This window comes from Sphaeramia orbicularis, chromosome 8, assembly GCF_902148855.1.
Source record: "Sphaeramia orbicularis chromosome 8, fSphaOr1.1, whole genome shotgun sequence".
Classification (NCBI taxonomy): domain Eukaryota; kingdom Metazoa; phylum Chordata; class Actinopteri; order Kurtiformes; family Apogonidae; genus Sphaeramia; species Sphaeramia orbicularis.
In genome coordinates this window covers 10018799-10042464 of record NC_043964.1, presented here as the reverse complement: position 1 = coordinate 10042464, position 23666 = coordinate 10018799, and the positions used below count along the sequence as shown (strand labels likewise).

Below are 23666 nucleotides of genomic sequence, written 5' to 3'. Positions count from 1 at the left end.
TATGGCATTTTTTCCACAACTTCAGTTGAAGTATGTATTCTTTGCACAGACAGTGTTTACATTTTAAAAGCCTTGTTGCATTTGAGAATGCATCCAATGGGGCATCACAATAAAATTAGACATGATGTGTTAATTCCATGACAGGAGATATGTGATGTTACCTAAAATTAGTTTAATATCCCACATATATCAGCAGCGGTATCGGTAGATATCGGAATCGGAAATTAAGCATTAGACAATATCGGCATATCGGTTTTTGGCAAAAAAGCCAATATCGGACATCCCTAATTTCCACCTAATTAAAATGCTTTCATTTAGCGAGACACAATTTTGTTGAACCAACTTATTGTAAGTATTTTTTTTTTGTTTTGTTTTGTTTTTTTCCTATTAATATTTTTACTGGAGGGACAAATACATGTGTTTTTTTTTTTTAATAATTTCAAATTATACATTTACCACAAACATGCACCCATACACAGGAAACTACACAGACACAACATATACAAACAAACCATACAACAAACGTACCCCCCCCCCCCCCAAAAAAAAAAAAAAAAAAAAACAAAAAAAAAACAAACAAGAGAATAAATAACGTTATCAACTCCTCTTTGCAATACTCAGGACTGAGTCAATACAGTGCAAACCAACAACACATTTCTCCATCAAAAGGAAGCAGGTGACAACAGGACACTCTTGTTAACAGTAGAGAAAAAAGGATTCCATTGTTGATAAAACAAATTAATTTGTCCACGAACAGAAAACTTAATCTTTTCCAACTTTAAAAAGAAAAGTAACTTTAAACTTTAAAAAGAAAAGTAAATTTGAGAATGCATCCAATGGGGCATCACAATAAAATTAGACATGATGTGTTAATTCCATGACAGGAGATATGTGATGTTACCTAAAATTAGTTTAATATCCCACATATATCGGCAGCGGTATCGGTAGATATCGGAATCGGAAATTAAGCATTAGACAATATCGGCATATCGGTTTTTGGCAAAAAAGCCAATATCGGACATCCCTAATTTCCACCTAATTAAAATGCTTTCATTTAGCGAGACACAATTTTGTTGAACCAACTTATTGTAAGTATGTTGAGTGAACATAAAGTATTGGAGTTACTATTACTTATTTGTAACGTATGGGTCCAACTTAACTTTGTAAAAGTTGTTTCAACATATTTACTAAGGAAGGATTTGACTTAATTGTTGTGGGTCACATTAACCTGTTTAATGATTATGGATGACTTATTTTAACAGGGTAGATACAGCTAAATTTATAAGTACTACAGTGACACTACTTAATCATGCTGACAGAACAACAGTCAAGTAAATTCAACCAGATTATATGTTATAGGACCGTTCTTTGACTCCTACAAATTTTCAACTCTTTCCTTCAGTCACAGTTCCTTGCATTTTTTGTTTTTTTTTAGGGTCCAGACCAGAAAGGCGTGGCCACTCACTCTTTTTTTTTTTTTTATGGTTCCTTACTTTAAATTTTTCAGATTCATCACGCTCCAGAGGTGTGTTTAAGCTCTTCTACCAAAGTAGTTGAAGGTGTAATCAGCCAAAACACTTGTTCTTGACGCGGCCATTTTGAAACATGATGAGTCAATGTGGCCTCGCTCATTCTGGGGTGGGAATCCTAATTAAGTATTTGGCTTGATTATATCTAAAATATCTAAAATAAAAATCAGTGCTTTAATCCTAGGGTTAGGATTAACCCTTAGTAGTCTGAGCCTATTTGGACTTTTTTTTAGCACTTGTGATTTTGCCTTCATATACTATATAAAGAAATGTTTACTATACCCATGTTTGGTAAATATTTTTTTCAGCACAACTTCATCTACATCATCTGCCTATTATTTTTTTTCACTTTAACCTACTATATCAACACAAAAAGACCAAAAACCAAAAAAAAAAAAAAAAATCTGGTTTGAAAAATGTATATAATTTATTTCATAAATAACACAAAGATGCTTAACGAACCTTTTCAAAGACTTTGAAGGTGAATATTGGTTCCAAATATTAGGTATAGAAAATAAAAAGTGTAATAAATCAAAACTATACTCAAATATTTCACATAAAAGCAGATCTTTACATAGGCGTTTGTAGAAGCCAATAATGTTTTAAACAGACAAGATGAAATGGCATTATTAGGTGCCATGAACTCCTCTGTTATCATTGCTAATATAAAAAAAGGCAATCCAAAGCAAGAGCAACACTTTCAAATGAGGCTTTTGTTATTAAGGTAAAGGATAAATAAAGTGAACGGTAGGCTAAGATTGCAACAGCAGGGTACTGATTTGAGGCAAGCAACTATTAAATGAATAGCCTACTAAGCTGTTATGCTGGCTACATCCAGGACTGAACACAGTAGGAGGTCCTTCCTGCCGGCTGCCATTAGACTTTACAATATTACTGTGCAATAAATTATTGTATGCTGTGCATACTATAGGTGTTTTGTTTTATTGTATTATTTATATTTACTTTATTGTACATATATATATATATATATTCTGTTTTTAAACACTTCTTCGTGCCATTGTTGGTTGTATGTGGGTGTCTTGTGATGGTCAGTGTGTTTTTTTGCACTGCTGCTGTTGTAACAAACAATTTCCTGCAAAGGATCAATAAAGTATCTATCTATCTATCTATCTATCTATCTATCTATCTATCTATCTATCTATCTATCTATCTATCTATCTATCTATCTATCTATCTATCTATCTATCTATCTATCTATCTATCTATCTATCTATCTATCTATCTATCTATCTATCTATCTATCTAATAACAGCTGATAACGTAATAACAGCCGATAAGGTAATAAATTTGCCATTTTTAAAATGTAATAAACAAAGAACGTAATATCTGGCCAACAACATAATAAAAGTCCTGAAGTGATACCGTAATAACTTTTGGCCAATAATTTTATAACTTATTGGCTGGTTGTGGCAGTCACCCCTGCCACTAATTACACACCATACACCACACACTCACTATGTCCACATGGCAAACAATAGCCAGGTAGCATTATTACTGATAGCTTGGTGGGTGCACACACTGGGCTACATTTAAACACCTAAGTTAGTCTCCTGTGCTGTTTCTCCATGAAATCATACAAAAACACACACAAACACAAATAAGTTTTGAATTGGGTCTTTAATTATGTTAGGTTCTAGTTTGTGAAATTTTGTTTCTAATTGTGTTCTTCTTTACTTACCATAGTGCTTCCTGGTTCTGGGCAGTGGAAAAGGACCCGAGGGGAGCATCAGGCTGCCTTTTATAGTGCCTGAATTTAACGAGGAAAATAGGCTCAGCCTGTCACACTGCACCATACCAGGTTTTCTGAGTGTTAAAGAGAGTATGTAAATGCTATAACTAATAAGATGACTGTTTTGATATAAGTTTAAAACACATAAACTGTTTTGTGGCTTAATTATAGAAAATAACATATGTAGTTTGATTAAATGTTTAAATTGGTGCCAATTACAAATGGTATGGTCCAGTGGGAGGGGCCTAGCCTTTAAATAGAGGGGGTCTGACATTGCTAAAGGTGGCCATACACTGTGCGATTATTTCGATCGTTGCACGCAGCTCCATCTCAAACTGTGCGAATCAGTCGTACAGTCAGGCTCACGATTCCTGCTCTCACACTGCACGGACCGACGCTCATATGCGACCTGACTGCTCACACTGTAGGACCATACACCAGAGGACGCACGACACGTTTGAGTGTTGTATCCGGAAATACAACGTTAAAATACCAAGGAATCCGTAAAAGTGCATAGATGATTGTGTATTGGCGTGAGTCACAAAATGGTAGTGCTAAACAAAAACCAACGAGCTGCTTTGGTAATATGTGCCATTATCTGTGAGGAATCAAAAAAGAAGAAAAGACAACGATGTGTTCGGTGCAGGAATTGGTTGTCCAGACGTGGACAGTATGGGCTGTCATCCAGGAACTAGAGGTAAGCTGCAACAGCCAAACTGCACTAGGACAACAGCCAGCTACTGTTAGCTTGTACGCTACTGTACGCGTCTGTGTTCGCGCATGCGCAGTGTGAGAATTTGAGGCACATCGGTTCGTGGCACTACTTTGACAGTACGATACACTCACGAGGAGCGAGCAGGATTTCAAACAGCTCCGTTTTCCTTGCGAACACACAGTTGCTGGTCGTGAGGTGCTAATCACTTCTCTTTACCCCATGCACACTGCACGATGCACGACACATGATTAGAGACACATCGGGCCCGATCCCAGAAATAGTCGCACGAGTGAGAAATCATCTCTAAACTCGCACGGTGTAAGGCTGCCTTAAGCTGCAAAAGCTAAACTGCACTAGGCCAATAGCTAGCTACTGTAAGCTGAGAATTAGCTTACAGTAGCTGGCTAATATTGTATTTGCGCATGCACAGTGTGAGATTTTGAGGCACATCAGTTCGTGGCACTGCTTTGACAGTACGATACACTCACGAGGAGAGAGCAGGATTTCAAACAGCTCTGTTTTCGTTGCGAACACACGATTGCTGGTCGTGAGGTGGTCGTGAGGTGCTAGTCGCTTCTCTTTACCCCATGTACACTGCACGACGCACGACACACGATTAGAGGCACATCTGGCCCGATCCCAGAAATAGTCGCACGAGTGAGAAATCGTCTCTAAACTCGCACAGTGTAAGGCCGCCTTTAGGCAGTTGGAGAAGGGCTGTGGTGCTGTGCAGACCTGTGTTATTTTTTGTTGTTATAATCATTTTGTGCTTATTTCCTGTGATGCATTTAAGGGCAATAAAGCTCTTCACCTTTTTTTCAAATCATATGGACTTTCTCTTGTTGTTTTTGATTTAGTTTCAGACCAAATTAGGCTGTTTTCTAGATAGCCTTTTGGCAACCTACCCTCACTTCAGGTCGAAGTGTGACACTAGTTATTACGTTATTGGCCTGGTTTAAAAAAAAAAAAAAAAAAAAATCTTTGTAAATGTAATAACGTAGCCAATAACGTAATAAGTTATAACACCCCTGCATTAGGTTGTGTTGACATAAAGGAATCTTGTAGTTTTAAGAATTTTGTATGTCCTGTTAAAACTACTGTACATGATTTAAAAATGTTAAACCACTAAACATAAATTAATATAACAGAACCTGCATGTTATACTTGTGTTGTTAAAACAGACACCCAAGTAGCTTTTTTTGAGTATAGAGAAATAATTGGAGTTACTATTTAGGTAATTGTGTTATTATTTCACTAGTCCGACCTAGGTGAGATCGCATCGGACTGAAGTAAAATAAATCGGACACCTCTGTTTTAGCGTTACCTGTGAGAACTCCATTTTTCTCTTGCGGTTCTTTCCAGCTGACTTTAAGTGAAGTGTCCAAGATGTCGGTGAAACTGAGGTGTCCCACAGCCCCAGGAGCTGTATAAATAAATCAGAAACAACAGCCGGTAAACAAACAGAACGAGAACCTGGCATGTAATTATCTACAAAAACAAAAGCCTTATCCCAAATGTGGACACTTACTATCCTCATGGGTGCGTAAGCGCTGGGGTAAACTGCGCGGTCCGTCTCCAGGTGTAGTGAAACACAACACTGAGCCGTAATATTCGGTGAACTTTTTAAGGCTGGAGATGTAGCCGACGTGAACGCTGTCCTGGAAGTTGGGACGGACAGTTACCACGGTAACCTCATTTGGACGATTAGGTTCCCACGCCAACAGCTGGAGATGATTAAAGAGAGAGGGATGCATTTTAGGCACAAAGTAATGAGAGTACTAGCACTGACAGGTTCTGAACCCTGTATCGGGCAAGTGACTATTTTTGGTCGAAAGTGAGGTGACAATCTCAGGTCCAATGTGGTCTGCAGGGTCTGTGAGGTGTTTTTCTTGTATTTTTATATAAACTTCTTCGATTTTTTTTTTTTTTTTTTTTTTTTTTTTGCCACGTATGTGTAAGGAACCAAATATGGTAACTTCATTAACCTTGATTTTCTACATAACAATTTAAAAAATGTGTAAAAGTGATGTTCTAATGTTCTAAAATACATGTTCCTTTCACCTCATGTGTTTTTCTTGTATTTTTATAGATACTTGTTGGATTTTTTTTGTTTGTTTTGTTTCCTTACAGGCAAGGAACCAAATATGGTAACTTAATTAACCTTGATTTTCTATATAACAATAAAAAAAAATGTGTAAAAGTGATGTTCTAATGTTCTAAAACACATGTTCCTTTCACAGTACATGTGTTTTTCTTGTGTTTTTTATATATACTTCTTGGTTTGTTTGGTTTTTTTTGTCACAGTTCAGGAACCAAATATGGTAACTTCATTAACCTTGATTTTCTATATAACAATAAAAAAATATGTAAAAGTGATGTTCTAATGTTCTAAAATACATGTTCCTTTTACTTTACATGTGTTTTTCTCGTATTTACTTCTTGGATTTTTTTTTTTTTTTTTTTTTTTTCGGTTTTGCTTACTTACAGGCAAGGAACCAAATATGGTAACTTTATTAACCTTGATTTTCTATATAACAATTAAAAAAAATGTGTAACAGTGATGTTCTACTGTTTTAAAATACATGTTCCTTTCCCCTTACATGTGTTTTTCTTGTATTTTCATATATACTTATTAGATTTTTTTTTTTTTTTTTGCCACTTATGGGTAAGGAACCAAATATGATAACTTTATTATCCTTGATTTTCTACATAACAATAAAAAAATGTGTAAAAGTGATGTTCTAATGTTCTAAAATGCATGTTCCTTTCCCCTTACATGTGTTTTTCTTATATTTGCTTCTTGGATTTTTTTGGTTTTGCTTTCTTACAGGCAAGGAACCAAATATGGTAACTTCATTGACCTTGATTTTCTACATAACAAACAATCCTGAAAATTTCCACAAAAGTCATCTAGTCTTGTTATGCCCTCTAATAACACACTAAGGTTGAAATTGTGAATTTCAGATTATTTCTATGAGTTACCTATAAAGGGTTAAGAATCAATAAAATAAAATTAAAAAAACGACAGAAAAAACTAAAAAACAAAAACAAACAATAAATGTGTAGTTAGAGGGAAAATCAAGCTGCCCATAGAATCTACTGCTCCAACGTTATCTTGTAAAGTACTTGTACATGTTCCTTTCATAGTAGATGTGTTTTTCTTGTATTTTTATATATACTTCTTGGATTTTTTTTTTTTTTTTTTTTTTTTTGCCACTTATGGGTAAGGAACCAAATATGGTAACTTCATTAACTTAAATTTTCTATGTAACAATAAAAAATTTGAAAAATTTGCACAAAAGTAATAAAGTCTTGTTATGTCCTCCAATAACAAACTAAGGCTGGAATTTTCAGCACTTACGTTGTTCTAATGTTCTAAAAGTGATGTTTTTATTTTTTTTTGTATTAACTTCTTGGATTTTTTGGGGGGGTTTTGCTTCCTTACAGGCAAGGAACCAAATATGGCAAATTTTAGGGAAATTAAGCTGTCCAACATTATCTTGAAACATTGTAACCTTGCTTTAAAAAAATAAATAAATAAATAAATAAATACAGGGTGGGGAAGCAAAATTTACAATGAACATTTGAACATTTAATTGTTTTTTCTCAGCAGGCACTATGTCAATTGTTTTGAAACCAAACATATATTGATGTCATAATCATACCTAACACTATTATCCATACCTTTTCAGAAACTTTTGCCCATATGAGTAATCAGGAAAGCAAACGTCAAAGAGTGTGTGATTTGCTGAATGCACTCGTCACACCAAAGGAGATTTCAAAAATAGTTGGAGTGTCCATAAAGACTGTTTATAATGGAAAGAAGAGAATGACTATGAGCAAAACTATTACGAGAAAGTCTGGAAGATACTATTAAAGAAGAATGGGAGAAGTTGTCACCCGAATATTTGAGGAACACTTGCACAAGTTTCAGGAAGCGTGTGAAGGCAGTTATTGAGAAAGAAGGAGGACACATAGAATAAAAACATTTTCTATTATGTACATTTTCTTGTGGCAAATAAATTCTCATGACTTTCAATAAACTAATTGGTCATACACTGTCTTTCAATCACTGCCTCAAAATATTGTACATTTTGCTTCCCCACCCTGTATATATATATATATATATATAAACTTTTTTTGCCACTTATGAGCAAGGAACCAAGAACCAAATAAGGCAACTTCACTGACCTTGACTTTCTACACGACACAATCCTGAAAATTTTTACAAAAGTAATAAAGTGTCTTCCTCCAATAACACACAAAGGTTAGAATTTTGAATTACACAGAGTATTTCTATGAGGGATCTATAAAGGATTAAAAATCACTAAAATAAAAAAAAAAAAAAATACAAAAATGATACAAAAAAACCCAAAACAAACAACAAATGCGTGATTCAGATTCAGATCAAATTCAGATTCAAATTTATTTGTCATTTCAGCGTATAAAATACAGAAACAAAACACTGTACTCAGGTCCTGACTCTCAGCAGCATTTATTAAACAAAATAAAATACTGATAAAAATACTAAAATGCTGATTAAAAAAAAAAACCAAAAAAAAAAAAAAACCACCCCCTTGAAAAGTCACGCATAAATAACTCAAATTATTTATTTACAGGGAAACTCAAGCTTCCCGTGGAACCTACTGCTGTAATGTTATCTTGTCGTGTACTTGCCATCAGGGTGCTGTTCTACTTCAGACCACTAGAGGGCACTAGTTCATAGACGGGGGGGTGGCTCACCTTGTATCCCTGGTTGATTCCATTGATAAACTGAGGGCTGGGGGCACTCCAGGTAAAGCGCACCGTGGACGAGTTGACAGCCTCGGCTTGTACATTTCCTGGTGGCACAGTGGGCACTGATCCAAAGGCAGGAGCCAAAGGGGGAAAGATATTGAAGAAGATTAGAAGAGCGGGGGGGGGGGGGACAATCAGCCACAGGGAGGAAGAAAACAGTGATGTGAAAAAGCAGAGGGGCAAAAAAACTTAAAAACGTACACCAGGCACTTTGGCTGCGTCTCATTTGGAGCGTGACAATCGGGCTGAAGCGTTTTTTATTTGGGCTCATTTGTGGAAGCAGGAGCATGCCAATCAAACCGGGTGTGAGAGCGTTTGCCTGAGGCGGCTTCCAGGTGAACCCTGCAGCGGTTTGTTTGAAGTGAGCACGCCATTCTGATGTAACACCGGAAAACAGCGCAGAAGCCACACCTTAATGAAGCTGATTGGACACCGCCGGCCTCCCGTTTACTTCTACCGCCCTTAATTCTGTCTGAGTTTTATTTAAAATGCACATCATGATCCGCTCTGGTGTTTCCAACAGAATGAGTGACAGCAATCTGAAATTAATGAGAGCGGCAAATGAACAACACCAGTGGCTTTTCCACTGTCGTTATTCACTGACAGTGAGCTAGGGTGATGAAATCTTTTTATTTATTTTTTATTTTTCTGAGGGAAGTGCTATGGAAATAATATGACATTACATGACACCGTATTAGTGTTATGAAAAAGTGTTTATTTTATTTTATTTTATTTTAATATATGGGTATTATTGTCATGAAATGGACAGAGTATATATATATATTTTTTTTTATATGGGTATTTGTTATGAATTGGAAATAGTTTATTTTGGATAAGTATATTACTGCTAAGAAATGGACAGTTTATTTTTTGTGCATTATTGGCTTGGAACAGATAGTTTACTTCAGTTTTTGATATGTGTAATGTTTTTATGAAATGGACAGAGTATAGTTTTTTTTTAATATGGTAATTTGTTATAAATTGGATATAGTTTTTTTTCTAAGTATATTACTGATAAGAAATGGACAGTTTATTTTTTTGTGCATTATTGTTATGGAAAAGACAGAGTTTATTTTTGTTTTTTAATATTGTGGTGGAAAAATTTACTTTTTATATTTTATACTCGTTATATTTTATACTGTTAGTACATCTTCTTTTAATGCTGAGTCGTTATTCATTATGTGTGATGTTTACCACTCTGTAACACCCCCAACCCAGGAACGGAGTTCTTGCCTTGAGTTAAAACCCAAACACCTAAATGTCTGAATGTGTAGATAGAGGATGGCGCCTGCACTCCAGATTGGATCCAAGCAAGGTTAGAGTGAAGAGGTCATCATGACCTCTTCACGGAGCAGAGAAGGAGTAGTAGGGAGTGGTATGATGTACGTAAGGAATGACATCATAGTTTGAGGGGGTTGGATTTGGTTCTATATAATCTTTAGTTTTCTCTTGTTTAAGCAGACTTCACTTACAGAGTTTCTCTGTGATTGACTTCTCAATAAATGCATTTATTTACTTTAACTCTAACTTTCTCTCCTCCTCTTTGTGTGTGGGTTATCAGTTGAACATTTCCATAACAATATGTATATTATTGTTATGAAATGGACAGAGTTTATTTTGTTTTTTTTTAATGAGTATTATTGTTATGAAATGGACAGAGTTTATTTTTGTTTTTTTTTAATGTTTATTATTGTCATGAAATGGACAGAGTTTATTTTTGTTTTTTAATATATGTATTACTGTTATGAAATGGACAGAGTTTATTTTTGTTTTTATATGTGTATTATTGTTATGAAATGTACAGAGTTTATTTTTGGTTTTTAACATGTGTATTATTGTCATGAAAAGGACAGAGTTTATTTTTGTTTTTTAATATGTGTATTATTGTCACGAAATGGACAAAGTTTATTTTTGTTTTGATATGTGCACTATTACTGCTACAAACAGGACAGAGTTTTTTTTTTGTGTGTTTTAATATGTGTATGATTGTTATGAAAAGGACAGAGTTTATTATTGGTTTTTTTCATATGTGTATTATTGTTATGAAAAGGACAGAGTTTATTTTTGTTTTTTAATATGCATATTATTGTTATGAAATGGGCAGAGGTTTTTATTTTGGTTTTTAATATGTGTGTTATTGTTGTGAAAAGGACAGAATTTATTTTTTTTAAGAGTTTAGTGTAGTTTTTGATATGTGCACTATTACTGCTACAAAAAGGACAGAGTTTATTTTTGTTTTGATATGTGCACTATTACTGCTACAAAAAGGACAGTTTCTTTTTGTTTTTTAACATGTGTGTTATTGTTGTGAAAAGGACAGTTTATTTTTGTTTTTTTAATATGTGTATTATTGTTGTGAAAAGGACAGAGTTTAGTTTTGTTTTTGATATGTGCATTATTACTGCTATAAACAGGACAGAGTTTATTTTTGTGTTTTAATATGCGTATTATTGTTATGAAATGGACAAAGTTTAATTTTGTTTTGATATGTGCACTATTACTGCAACAAAAAGGACAGAGGGTTTTTTTTTTTTTTTTAATGTGTATTACTGTTACGAAAAGGACAGAGTTTATTTTTTGTTTTTTAATACGTGTATTACTGCTACGAAAAAGACAGTTTATTTTTTTGTTTTTTAATATGTGTATTACTGCTACAAAAAGGACAGAGGTTTTTTTTTTTGTTTGTTTTTTTAATGTGTATTACTGCTACGAAAAGGACAGAGTTTATTTTTTGTTTTTTAATATGTGTATTACTGCCACGAAAAGGACAGAGTTTATTTTTTGTTTTTTAATATGTGTATTACTACTACGAAAAGGACAGAGTTTATTTTAATACGAAATGCTGCTGCACAATGGACAATCTATCCTTGACACGAATCGCACTTTTGTGTTTCGTGTAGGAAATTAGGATAAATTGAAGACGATTATAAATTAAACTTCATCCCGCTCCTTTTCGAACGCTGGACTTTCTTTTGTTCTTTTTCCTTTTGTTGTTTGGTTTTAATGCAAATTCAAAATAAACAATCAATCTACCTTCTAGTTTTTATACATGTGTTAATTCTAAAGGATATGTTGTTTACAAACGCAGTAAAATTCATTAATAGCAGATGCAACAGACTCGGCTCTACTGTCATTACCGAGGCGTAAACCGGCAAAAATCCATCATTTCTGAACCGAGGACTTTGTAGTCATGTAGCCAAAAGAAAGTGACAAAAATAGTAGTAATCTTTTTACACACAAACACAGGCAGACTCTCAGTTTGCTCGTACTATTAAAAGACCGGGGTAACACTAAATGGTATTCTGAAGGAATGGAGAGATTCAACCAGGAAGAAAACGCTATAGAAATAGAAATAGAAGTAGAAATCTCACACTGGAGACTAGAGAACTGCACATTACCTTGAACTTCAAATCAAACACACAAATACAGGCACAACATCACAAAAAAATCTAATGATACAATTCCTGCTGAGTCTACCTTTCCTATGTGTGCGTGGGGAACAAAACAGAATAAAACAGAAACACTTCCAATTACCTTATGAGGGCTCTGGAGAATATTTAGAGGCTTCAGTTCACAGAGTGGATTTAACATGATAGAGGATCTCAGATATGGAGTTAAGCTCATCAAAGCTTTATATGGAAGTTAAAGGAATTTCAGATCAAACTGGAAGTGAACGCAGCATGTGTAAACAACAGCCGGTAGGTTGGTTTGGTACCGTTCGAGTCTAGAAGTAATCCTTTAACCCTGTAACGCAGTGGCGGCTGCTCGTCTTTCAGAGAGGGGGAGCTCATTGTCGGCTTACATGGAAAAAATGACCAAGTTATTTCAACAGAAATTTGGCCCTCCCTTCTTTTTTAGCTTACCGGCCGATAGACTGTTAGCTACTGTCGTCATGCAGCGTCCGGCGTTGTCGTCTGTTACAAAACTTTCAATCGTCTTCTTCTCCGAAACTACAATTCTGATTGACTTCAAACGTCATCTGTCATCATCTGTTGTCTGTCGTCGTCATTTGTCGTCGTCTGTCATCTGTTACAAAAATTTCGTCTTCTTCTCCAAAACTACAATTCCGATTGACTTCAAACGTCGTCTGTCGTCATCTGTTGTCATCTGTCGTCATCTGTCGTTGTCTGTCATCCATTACAAAAATTTCAATAGTCTTCTTCTCTGAAACGACAATTCCGATTGACTTCAAATGTCATCTGTCGTTGTCTGTCGTCGTCTGTCGTCGTCTGTCATCTGTTACAAAACTTTCATCTTCTTCTCCAAAACCACAATTCCGATTGACTTCAAACGTCGTCTGTCGTCATCTGTGGTCATTTGTCATCGCTTGTCATCGTCTGTTGTCATCTGTCGTCGTCTGTCGTCATCTGTCGTCTGTTGTCATCTGTCATCCGTTACAAAAATTTCAACCGTCTACTTCTCTGAGACGACAATTCCGATTGACTTCAAACGTCGTCTGTCGTCATCTGTTGTCATCTGTCGTCATCTGTCATTGTCTGTCATCCGTTACAAAAATTTCAATCATCTTCTTCTCTGAGACGACAATTCCGACTGACTTCAAACGTCATCTGTCATCTGTCGTTGTCTGTCGTCGTCTGTCATCGTCTGTCATCTATTACAAAACTTTCGTCTTCTTCTCCAAAACTACAATTCTGATTGACTTCAAACGTCATCTGTCATCATCTGTTGTCTGTCGTCGTCATCTGTCATCGTCTGTCATCCGTTACAAAAATTTCGTCTTCTTCTCCAAAACTACAATTCTGATTGACTTCAAACGTCGTCTGTCATCATCTGTCGTCATCTGTCGTTGTCTGTCATCCGTTACAAAAATTTCAATCGTCTTCTTCTCTGAAACGACAATTCCGATTGACTTCAAATGTCATCTGTCGTTGTCTGTCATCTGTTACAAAACTTTCATCTTCTTCTCCAAAACCACAATTCCAATTGACTTCAAACGTCGTCTGTCGTTATCTGTGGTCATCTGTCATCGCTTGTCATCGTCTGTCGTCATCTGTCGTCATCTGTCGTCGTCTGTCGTCATCTGTCGTCATCTGTCGTCATCTGTCATCTGTTACAAAAATTTCAATCGTCTACTTCTCTGAGACGACAATTCCGAATGACTTCAAACGTCATCTGTCATCTGTCGTTGTCTATCATTGTCTGTCGTCGTCTGTCATCTGTTACAAAACTTTTGTCTTCTTCTCCAAAACTACAATTCCGATAGACTTCAAACGTCGTCTGTCGTCATCTGTCGTCATCTGTCGTCTGTCATCCGTTACAAAACTTTCAATCTTCTTCTTCTCCGAAACTACAATTCCGATTGACTTCTAACTTGGTATACAGCTTCTTTATGATGATGTCAACAAAAGTTAATGAAATTATTTGGATCCGGATCTGATTCTGGATTTGGTGCGACTTTGAAAAATTTCCCCATTATAAGAGATAGGAAGTGGATCATTGCAATAATAGCCTCTGGTTTGTCTGTCCATCACCTAACCCTCTGGACCACACAGCCCCCCCAAATACCATGATTAGGGATGGGAATTGTTAAAAATTTAACGATTCCGATTCCATTATCGATATTGCTTATCGATCCGATTCCTTATCGATTCTCATTGGATGAGGGAATAAAAGAGTACAAACGGGTGTGTTTGCATGAACTGTCTTTTATATTTCCATCTCTGCACAGAAAATAGAACATATACAGTATGAACAAATAATAAGAACAGATGACGGTTGGGGGGGGGGGGTGCTACAGTGAAAGTGAAACTAAAGACGCTTTACTAATTCCTCTATTGCCGCATTTCTACTATGTGGAACCGGTTCGACTTGGCTCAGCTGGCCTCCCGTTGTTGTGCACCTCATTTCCTTTCCCTTCTTACCTTCGGAAACTTGTATTTAAGGAGTTACGACGTTTGTTGCCCACATTGGAACCGGAACCGGCCCGGCATTCACTCTGCCGCAACATTCACAAGCACTGCTAAGTAGCGAATCAAATACGTGACATTCCTGTAAATGATTCACATGCTGTGGACAAATGTTTGAGCAGACTGGAGGGATTCCACCCTTTTGAAGACATGGAAGCTTTGACAGTGTTCCAGTGGACCTGGTGTCGTCTGTTTAGACCGTTTCTGCCTCAACGCCATGTTGGTTACGTTCTGACCAAAACAATGCAGCGTACGTGTGATGTCATCGTGCATGCACAACGAATGCGGAATCGATAAGCAGAATCGTTAAGCAGGCAGGCAAACGATTCCAAGGAATGGAGCTACTGGGAACCGGTTCTCAAAAAGAACTGGTTCTCGATTCCCATCTCTAACCATGACAGATGACCCGTCTTGAAATACCATATATTCATTCCTAAGGCATTCAGGCACCCTTTGCTGCACATAGATCCTTAAAGTCCTTCCATTATTTGACGGTTACAGACTTTGACATATATACTGCCAACACGTTTAACTGCAATTTATGACCAAAGTTGACCTATGGTTAGTCACTCAAGCCATTATTGTAAGCACATTGTTTCCAGAATAATATGTGTGAAACACTTGTTTCAACAAAGCCAGGTCTGCCAAAGAATAAATCCTGACCGTCCATGCTTTCAGCTTGGGCTGTTTCTGTAATATAATAAATACACACAACTGGGTGATCATAAATGGCATCCGAATACATTTCCCAAAGCTTTTAATTTGGCCGGTAAGCTACAGGGCCATTGGTCCTATTTTTAAGAAAATGCTCAGTGACCTTATCGTACCAAGTAGGCATCTTTTCCAGGGACTGGACCAGTGTCCTCTGAATGGCCAGCAGAGCTGGGCTGCTTAGACGGTCTTGGCCCGTTGTGTTGTGGGTGTAGGACTGGAGCCTTTGGAAACAACAGAAGCTCCTTCTACACCTGCACATTGAGCTGCAACTGTTGCCACTAGTGACAACAGTTTGTTTCACTGAGGCATTGCACTGTCCACTTCCACATATTTTAGAAAAATCAAGAAATCCCACAGTTTTCCTGTTACCCTGTAAGTCCTCATTCGAATACAGGACTTGAAGCTCAGACCTCAGTCTCCCTGAATCCAAATATACACCATAACTTGCAGAAGACTCTGGAATGCATCTTCTGGAAACACATCTGTCATGTCAGCAAACTTCCCAAACTTCCCTACATCAATCTATCAGAAATAGGGTTGAAGATGGAACTGCGGAGTTGAATTAATGAAGAATTCAGACCCAAACAGAGCATTTACGGTTTATGTGGACCACAGGGAAACGTTTGAAAATGCATAATTCTATTTTTAAAAAATAGGACCAATGGCCCTGTAGCTTAACGGCACGTCCTATCTCTTATAATGGAGAAATTTTTCAAAGTCGCACCAAATCCAGAATCAGATCCAGATCCAAATAATTTCACTAACTTTTGTTGACATCATCATAAAGATGCTGTAAAGCTGTATACCAAGATTGAAGTCAATCGGAATTGTAGTTTCAGAGAAGAAGACGATTGAAATTTTTGTAACAGATGACAGACGACGACAGACGACGACAGACGACGACAGACGACGACAGACGACGACAGACGACGACAGACGACAACGACAAACGACGATGACAGACGACGACAGATGACGACAACAGCCGACGACAACAGATGACGACGACAGACGACAACGACAGACAACGACGACAGACGACGACGACAGACAACAACGACAGACGACGACGACAGACGACGACGACAGACAACAACGACGAACGACGACGACAGACGCCACCGCCAGAGGCCACATGCTGACAATAGCTTGCAGCCTATCGGCTGGTAAGCTAAAAAGCAAAATATCCCTCCTTTAAAGTCAGTCATTTTCCCACCACCATAGAGGACATGATTCAGTCTTACTGCAGTAAAAATAAATAAATAAAACCCCACACTGTTGTACTGTTGCAGTCAGACTGAGCTCCAACCTATTTTCTGTAATTTTCTTGAAATAACGCAGCAAAGATGAAAAACCTAAGGGAGAGCACGGGACAAGATTGCCATCCTGTCAACAAGCGCATGCATCCTCTTTTGGATTTGATGCCAAAATAATCCTAGATCTGCTTTAGTTTAATTTTACAGCGCACTAAGGTTGGGAATTGACGGGGATTAATAGACAGGAAGGAAAAAGAAAATAAGCTCGCCGGGTGTGACGAAAACATGGAGCTGCGTGACACCAGGTGAAGTTCACACCGTGTGTTCTAATTATATTACTCAGCACGTACAATGAGAAAAGAAGTGAAGCAAAGCGCCTTCCTTAGGCAACATCAAACACTGTGTCACTAGTCTGGAGCCCAGCGTCACCGCTTCATTTATGAGCAAAATCAATTTAATATGTGCTCCGAGACGCTGAGCCGCATCTGCAGGTGGTCAACGTGAAGCCCCCCCCCCCCCCCATGTGAAATCATCCAAGTGCAAAAACAACACAAAGCTGAACTCCAAAAACAATATTTTAAAAAAACATAAGAACAAGAACAAGAGGTGACAGGCACAACAAGCCCCGCCCCCTCACAGGTATTCTAGCTTATTTCAGTTGGATTTAGATTTGTGCCAAGACTGAAGGAAACTGACACAAAACTGATGTTTTTATAAATATTTAGAAAAAAAGTGTTCTATCTGCTTCTCTTTTATTTTATTTTAATTGATTATTATTTATGTTTAATTGATTATGTTTTAATTCGGTAAATTTCCAGTTTGGGATAAATAGAGTCTATCTATCTATCTATCTATCTATCTATCTATCTATCTATCTATCTATCTATCTATCTATCTATCTATCTAATTGTAATTATGTGTTTTTAACTTGTTTCTTTTTCTGTTTGTAAAGCACTGTTAATTGCTCTGTGTGTGAATTGTTCTACACAAATAAATCTTTTGAATTAAGCGAAAAAAAAAAAAAAAAATTGAATTAAGAAAAAAAAATTGAATTAAGCAACTTGGTAAGGTTTTGATTATTTCCAGTGAATGACACAACAGCACATGACTAGAACAGACCAGGATTGAACAACCCACTCTACCTCCTGAGCCATGGCACATTATCAATGCTGTTAATGACAATGATTTTTTTTTTATTATTATCATTTGTTGTTAACAATTCCTCTCTCTCTTTCTCTGTCTCTCTCTCTCATACACATACAAATGTATAATGATGAATATATAATTAGTATCTGTTTTTGTTTTGCCTTATTTATTGTCATGTCTTGCACATGCTTTGTTATTTACTTCATCATTTAATAAAAAAAAAAAAAAAAACAAGTTAAACATTTCAGTTAAAAGTAAATAAAAAAAAAATATTATTGCACATCATGATCAACAAAGCTGAGAATGATCAATCTGAACATAAAAACAAGCTTGAATGGAGAAAAAAAAAAGGCTCTGCATGCAGTCTGATCTGAAATAGTGTTCATTCTTTTGAGCAATTAACTACATCAAACCGGAAAAAAAAAAAAAAAAAAAAAAAAAAAAAAAAAATCAAAAACAAAAAAGCAGCATTGAGAGCCAGATAAAATTTCCATGGCCAAGTGTTTTAGATTCCTTTAAAAGCTTCACTACTGCGGTATTCGACTTCATTGGCTAACTTCGTATTAAAAACCTGAATGAATCACCTTGTCAAGGTTGGTAGAGGATTAAAAAAAAAAAAAAAAAAAAAAAAAAAAAAAAAAAAAAAAAAAGGAGCTGGGATGCAAATATAACGGCATAACCTTTAATTTTATCATTAAAAACAGATGATTGGATTAGCTGTCAGTTACAAGTTTCATGCCGTAGGCTTAACATAGCCCAGGGACCCTGGCATGATGAGGCTGCAAGCCAAAGGATTTGCAAAACCAAATAAAGCCATCTTTATAGCATAGGAAGTACAGGAAATTTCACATGATGAGAAGCCTTGAGATTTGAGATACGCTGGATTTCTTGCCTGCGGTCAGAACGTAGCCTGAATGAATGTGATGGATACACTGGAAAAAATGTAAACCTTACCAAGTGCATTTTTCTCATCTTTCTAATCAAAATATCTCATCACACTTAAAATACAACCTAATCTTAATGTCAGCCTGGCTACTCACCCACTGTTGTGTTCTGGTCTGTTTGTTTTTTGTCTTCTTGTGCTGTATGCAGAGCTGCCGAAATTTGAATTTCCCTTGAGATCAATAAAGTATCTATTTATGATCTAATCACCTAAAGAGGAACTTTTCAGGGAGATATAAGAATTTATTTTTACACAATAGATCTGGAAAAATCTTATTTAAAGAAATCTTTCCAAGATAATTTTCACTTGTTCCATTTACAGATTTATTGCTTGAAATAAGCAAAAAAAAAAAAAAAATTAGCTTGAATTAAGGGAAAAAAAAGTTGAATAAAGCAAAAAAGAAAAAATCGTCAATCAAGTAAAAATAAATCTTGGATTAAGCAAAAAAAAAAAAAAAAAGTTGAATTAAGCAAAAAAAAAAAAAAAAAAAATTGTCAATCAAGTACAAAAAATCTTGGATTAAGAAAAAAATGAAATACTGAACTAAGGAAAAAAAAAATCTTGAATTAAGCAAAAAAAAAAAAAAATGGGCAATCAAGTAAAAAAAATCTTGGATTAAGCAAAAAAAAAAAAAAATCTTGAATTAAGCAAAAAAAAATCTTGAATTAAGCAAAGAATCTTGAATTAAGCAAAAAAAAAAAAAAAAATCTTGAATTAGACACACACACAAAAAAATCTTTAATTACACAGAAAAAAAAAAAAAAATCTTGAATTAAGCAAAAAAAAAAAAAAAAAAAAAAAAAAAATCTGCCAATGAAACAAGTGAAAATAATCTTGGTAAGATTTCTTGAAATCAGATTTTCCAGACCTATTGTTTAAAACTAAATTCTTACATCTCACTGAAAACTTCCTCTTCAGGTGATTGTGATACACTGGGTTTCTTTGCAGGCGTAGAACCGAGCTTATCGCACAGAGTGAAATAAAACCAGTTTTTTTTTTTCTCTCTCTCACCTCCTTGCAGGGTCCACTCTGTGACTTTGTGGCTGTAGGTACCCCTGCCCGCTCCATTATAGGCCGCCACCTCAATCTCATAGTTGGTCCAGATGATGAGGTCCTCCAGGAGCAGGCTGGTCTGGTCTGGGCTGGTGATGTTTTCATTTGGCAATCCACAGGAAGCCCAGACAGACAGTACCTGAGAGCGCAGGGTGGAATCGATAGAGAGAGAGAGAGGAAAAAAGAGGGAAAGACAGACAGATGGATGGACAGTCGGATAAATAATGGATATTAGACAGAGGATTTTTAGAACAAAAGAACGAGCCATGTACTGTAGAACAGTTTGAAAATGGCTGCAAAAAAAAAAAAAAAAAAAAAAAAGGTGACAATGGATGAATAGAGGAAGGTATTTAATTGTCGCCAATTATTCTATCGCGAAATGGAGAGGGAGAGAAAAGGAGCCGACATAACAGTTATTATCGCATTTGAAGGGCGTGGGCTCAGACGAGCAGCTGTCCAAGGGAAAGAAATGAGGCGAGGTGGACGTAGTCTTCTTTTACCTGATGATGTAGCCCTGGAGTGGACCGTTTTGATGGCTCTCTGGGGGGGGCTGCCACTGGATCATGATGGACTGATTGGTGCGACCGCTCGCGATGACGGTCTGAGGGGGGGCGCTGGGGGGCTCCTCCGGCAGCGTGAGTCTGAAGCAGCGAATATAAGAGAAAAAGAACGAGATAAAAAGTTAAGCCACAGTTAGGGATGGGAATTGAGAACCGGATCCCAGTAGTTCGATTCTTTGGAATCGTTTGCCTGCCTGCTTAACGACTCTGCTTATCGATTCATTCGTTGCGCGATGACGTTACGCGTACGCTGCGTTGTTTTGGTTAGAACGTAGCTAACATGGTGTTGAGGCAGAAACGGTCTAAACCAGGGGGGTCAAAGTCATTTTAGTTCAGGAGTCATATTCAGCTAAATTTGATCTGCAGTGGGCCGGACCAGAAAAATAATAACATAATAACCTATAAATAATGACAACTCCAAATTTTTGTCTTTGTTTTAGTGTAAAAAAAAAACAAACATTAAATTATGAAAATACTTAGTTTTATAAACAATCCAAAAAAAAAAAAAAAAACCTCAGAAAAAACTGAAATTTAAATTTAAAAACGTAAGAAAATGTAGTGCAATTTTAATAATATTGTTCCTCAACTTCTCATTTGTCCATTTGCATTACGGATCAGATCTACAAAGACACTAAACACTGAGGAACAGGCAGAAAAAGAGTTCAAACTGTGCTTAATTTTCTTTAGACATTTCAGGTTGTTCATATTTGTTCAGGTTATTCACATTTTAGTGTTACAGGATAGTTTGTAAATGTAAATATTTTTATAATTTAATGTTATTTTTTGCACTAAAACAAAGAAAAAAAAAGGTTTTAATTCTTGATTTTTTTTTTTTTTTTTTGGCTTAATTCAAGATTTTTTTACTTAATTGATTTTTTTGTTTGGCTTAATTCAAGATTTTTTTTTACTTAATTGAAGTTTTTCTTTGCTTAATTGAAGATTTTTTTTTTGGCTTAATTCAAGATTGTTGTACTTAATTGAAGAATTTTTTTTTTGGCGTAATTCAAGATTTTTTTTTTTAATTGATTGAAGTTTTTTTATTTATTTTTTTTTTATTTTGCTTCATTCAAGGTTTTTTTCCTTAATTCAAGCTAATTTTTTGTATTTTTTTTTCTTGCTTAATTCAATTCAAGACTGTGAAACTGCAAATGTTTGTCTTTGTTTTAGTGTAAAAAAAAAAACAAAACATTAAATTATGAAAATACTTACTTTTATAAACTATCCAAAAAAACAAACGAAAAAAAAAAAACCCTGAAAAAACTGAAATTTAAATTAAAAAACGTAAGAAAATTTAGTGCAATTTTAATAATATTGTTCCTCAACTTCTCATTTCTTCATTTGCATTATGGATCAGATCTACAAAGACACTAAACACTGAGGAACAGGCAGAAAAGAGTTCAAATTGTGCTTAATTTTCTTTAGACATTTCAGGTTGTTCATATTTGTTCAGGTTATTCACATTTTAGTGTTACAGGATAGTTTGTAAATGTAAATATTTTCGTAATTTAATGTTATTTTTTGCACTAAAACAAAGAAAAAAAAAGGTTTTAATTCTTGATTTTTTTTTTTTTTTTTTGGCTTAATTCAAGATTTTTTTACTTAATTGAAGATTTTTTTTTGGCCTAATTCAAGATTTTTTTTTACTTAATTGAAGTTTTTTTTTTGCTTAATTCAAGATTTTTTTTGGCTTAATTCAAGATTTTTGTACTTAATTGAAGATTTTTTTTTTTTTTTTTGGCTTAATTCAAGATTTTTTTTTAATTGATTGAAGTTTGTTTTTTTTTTTTTTTGCTTCATTCAAGGTTTTTTCCTTAATTCAAGCAAATTTTTTTTTTTTTTTTTTTACTTAATTCAATTCAAGACTGTGGAATTTTCGCACTTGGCAAAAACATCCCAGGGGCCAAACTGGATCCTTTGGCGGGCTGCATGCAAACACAAAAAGGCCAATAAACACTGCCATACACACATTAAATCCAAATTAACACTAACACCACAACCCCGCTGAACCCCTGCACAGAAAAACAACACATTTTCAACAACATGCCCAATACCCACAATGCAATGCGGAGATAAAAAGGTGTGGTCATGACTAAAACTTAGTGATTTAAATCTATTCAACTTAAATTTTTTCGTACTTCCGACTATGTCTACAAATTAGTAGAATATACTGAACATTTTATAGTAATGTAATAAAACTTAAATCATTTAAGTACATTGTAATTAAAGCATTTTAGTAAATACAAAGTCCGGGTTTACAGTGTGAGAAAATGATGATGTGTGGAAAGTGTTTTGGTTAGTGTCAGGAACTTAGAGATAAGACCCGTGTGAGAAATGTTGGTTTGGTTTCTACTCTGGACACAACACAAAAGAGGTCCAAACTGCTCTAGAATATACAGAGACATGAAAATATCTGAAACAGAGTTAGAAGCCTATATGATATATGAAATATTTGAAAATACAGGGTGGGGAAGCAAAATTTACAATATTTTGAGGCAGGGGATTGAAAGACAGTGTATAACCAGTTAGTTTAATAATAATGGATTGGATTTATATAGCGCCTTTCTAGACACCCAAAGCGCTTTACATTATTGACCCATTATTCATTCGCGTGGCTGCCATTTTGCGCCTACGGCCCCTCTGACCACCACCAAACATTCATACACCAGTGTGGGTGGCACTGGAGGAACTGACTAGAACAGAGCGGGATTCGAACCGCCAACCCTTCGGTTATTGGATGACCCGCTCTACCAACTGAGCCACGACCGCCCGGTTATTGAAAGTCATGAGAATTTATTTGCCACAAGAAAATGGACATAATAGAAAATGTTTTTATTCTATGTGTCCTCCTTCTTTCTCAATAACTGCCTTCACACGCTTCCTGAAACTTGCGCAAGTGTTCCTCAAATATTCGGGTGACAACTTCTCCCATTCTTCTTTAATAGTATCTTCCAGACTTTCTGGTAATAGTTTTGCTCATAGTCATTCTCTTCTTTCCATTATAAACAGTCTTTATGGACACTCCAACTATTTTTGAAATCTCCTTTGGTGTGACGAGTGCATTCAGCAAATCACACACTCTTTGACGTTTGCTTTCCTGATTACTCATATGGGCAAAAGTTTCTGAAAAGGTATGGATAATAGTGTTAGCCCTTATGCAAAGAAAATATATTTCTCTATATATTGACAGTCAGTATGTTACTGACTGAAAAATATATTACTGTATAATATATATTTATATTTAAAATATACAGAATAATATATTGTGTCAATATATTT

At 35.6% G+C, this 23666-nt stretch overlaps 1 protein-coding gene and 1 long non-coding RNA gene across 2 annotated transcripts in view; one reads left to right on the top strand and one right to left on the bottom strand.

Moving 5' to 3' along the window:
• sdk2a (sidekick cell adhesion molecule 2a) overlaps nucleotides 1-23666 on the bottom strand; it is a 432880-nt gene that overhangs the window by 93737 nt on the left and 315477 nt on the right. Inside the window, 6 exon segments of the mRNA XM_030142001.1 lie at nucleotides 5319-5417; nucleotides 5523-5718; nucleotides 8738-8853; nucleotides 19789-19935; nucleotides 19938-19969; nucleotides 20331-20471. Of these exon segments, the coding sequence (XP_029997861.1) occupies nucleotides 5319-5417; nucleotides 5523-5718; nucleotides 8738-8853; nucleotides 19789-19935; nucleotides 19938-19969; nucleotides 20331-20471 (731 nt within the window).
• LOC115424630 (uncharacterized) lies at nucleotides 1033-10193 on the top strand. Its single transcript, XR_003936112.1, has 3 exons — nucleotides 1033-1210; nucleotides 1763-1767; nucleotides 10183-10193. It is a non-coding gene; the product is annotated as an uncharacterized LOC115424630 (long non-coding RNA).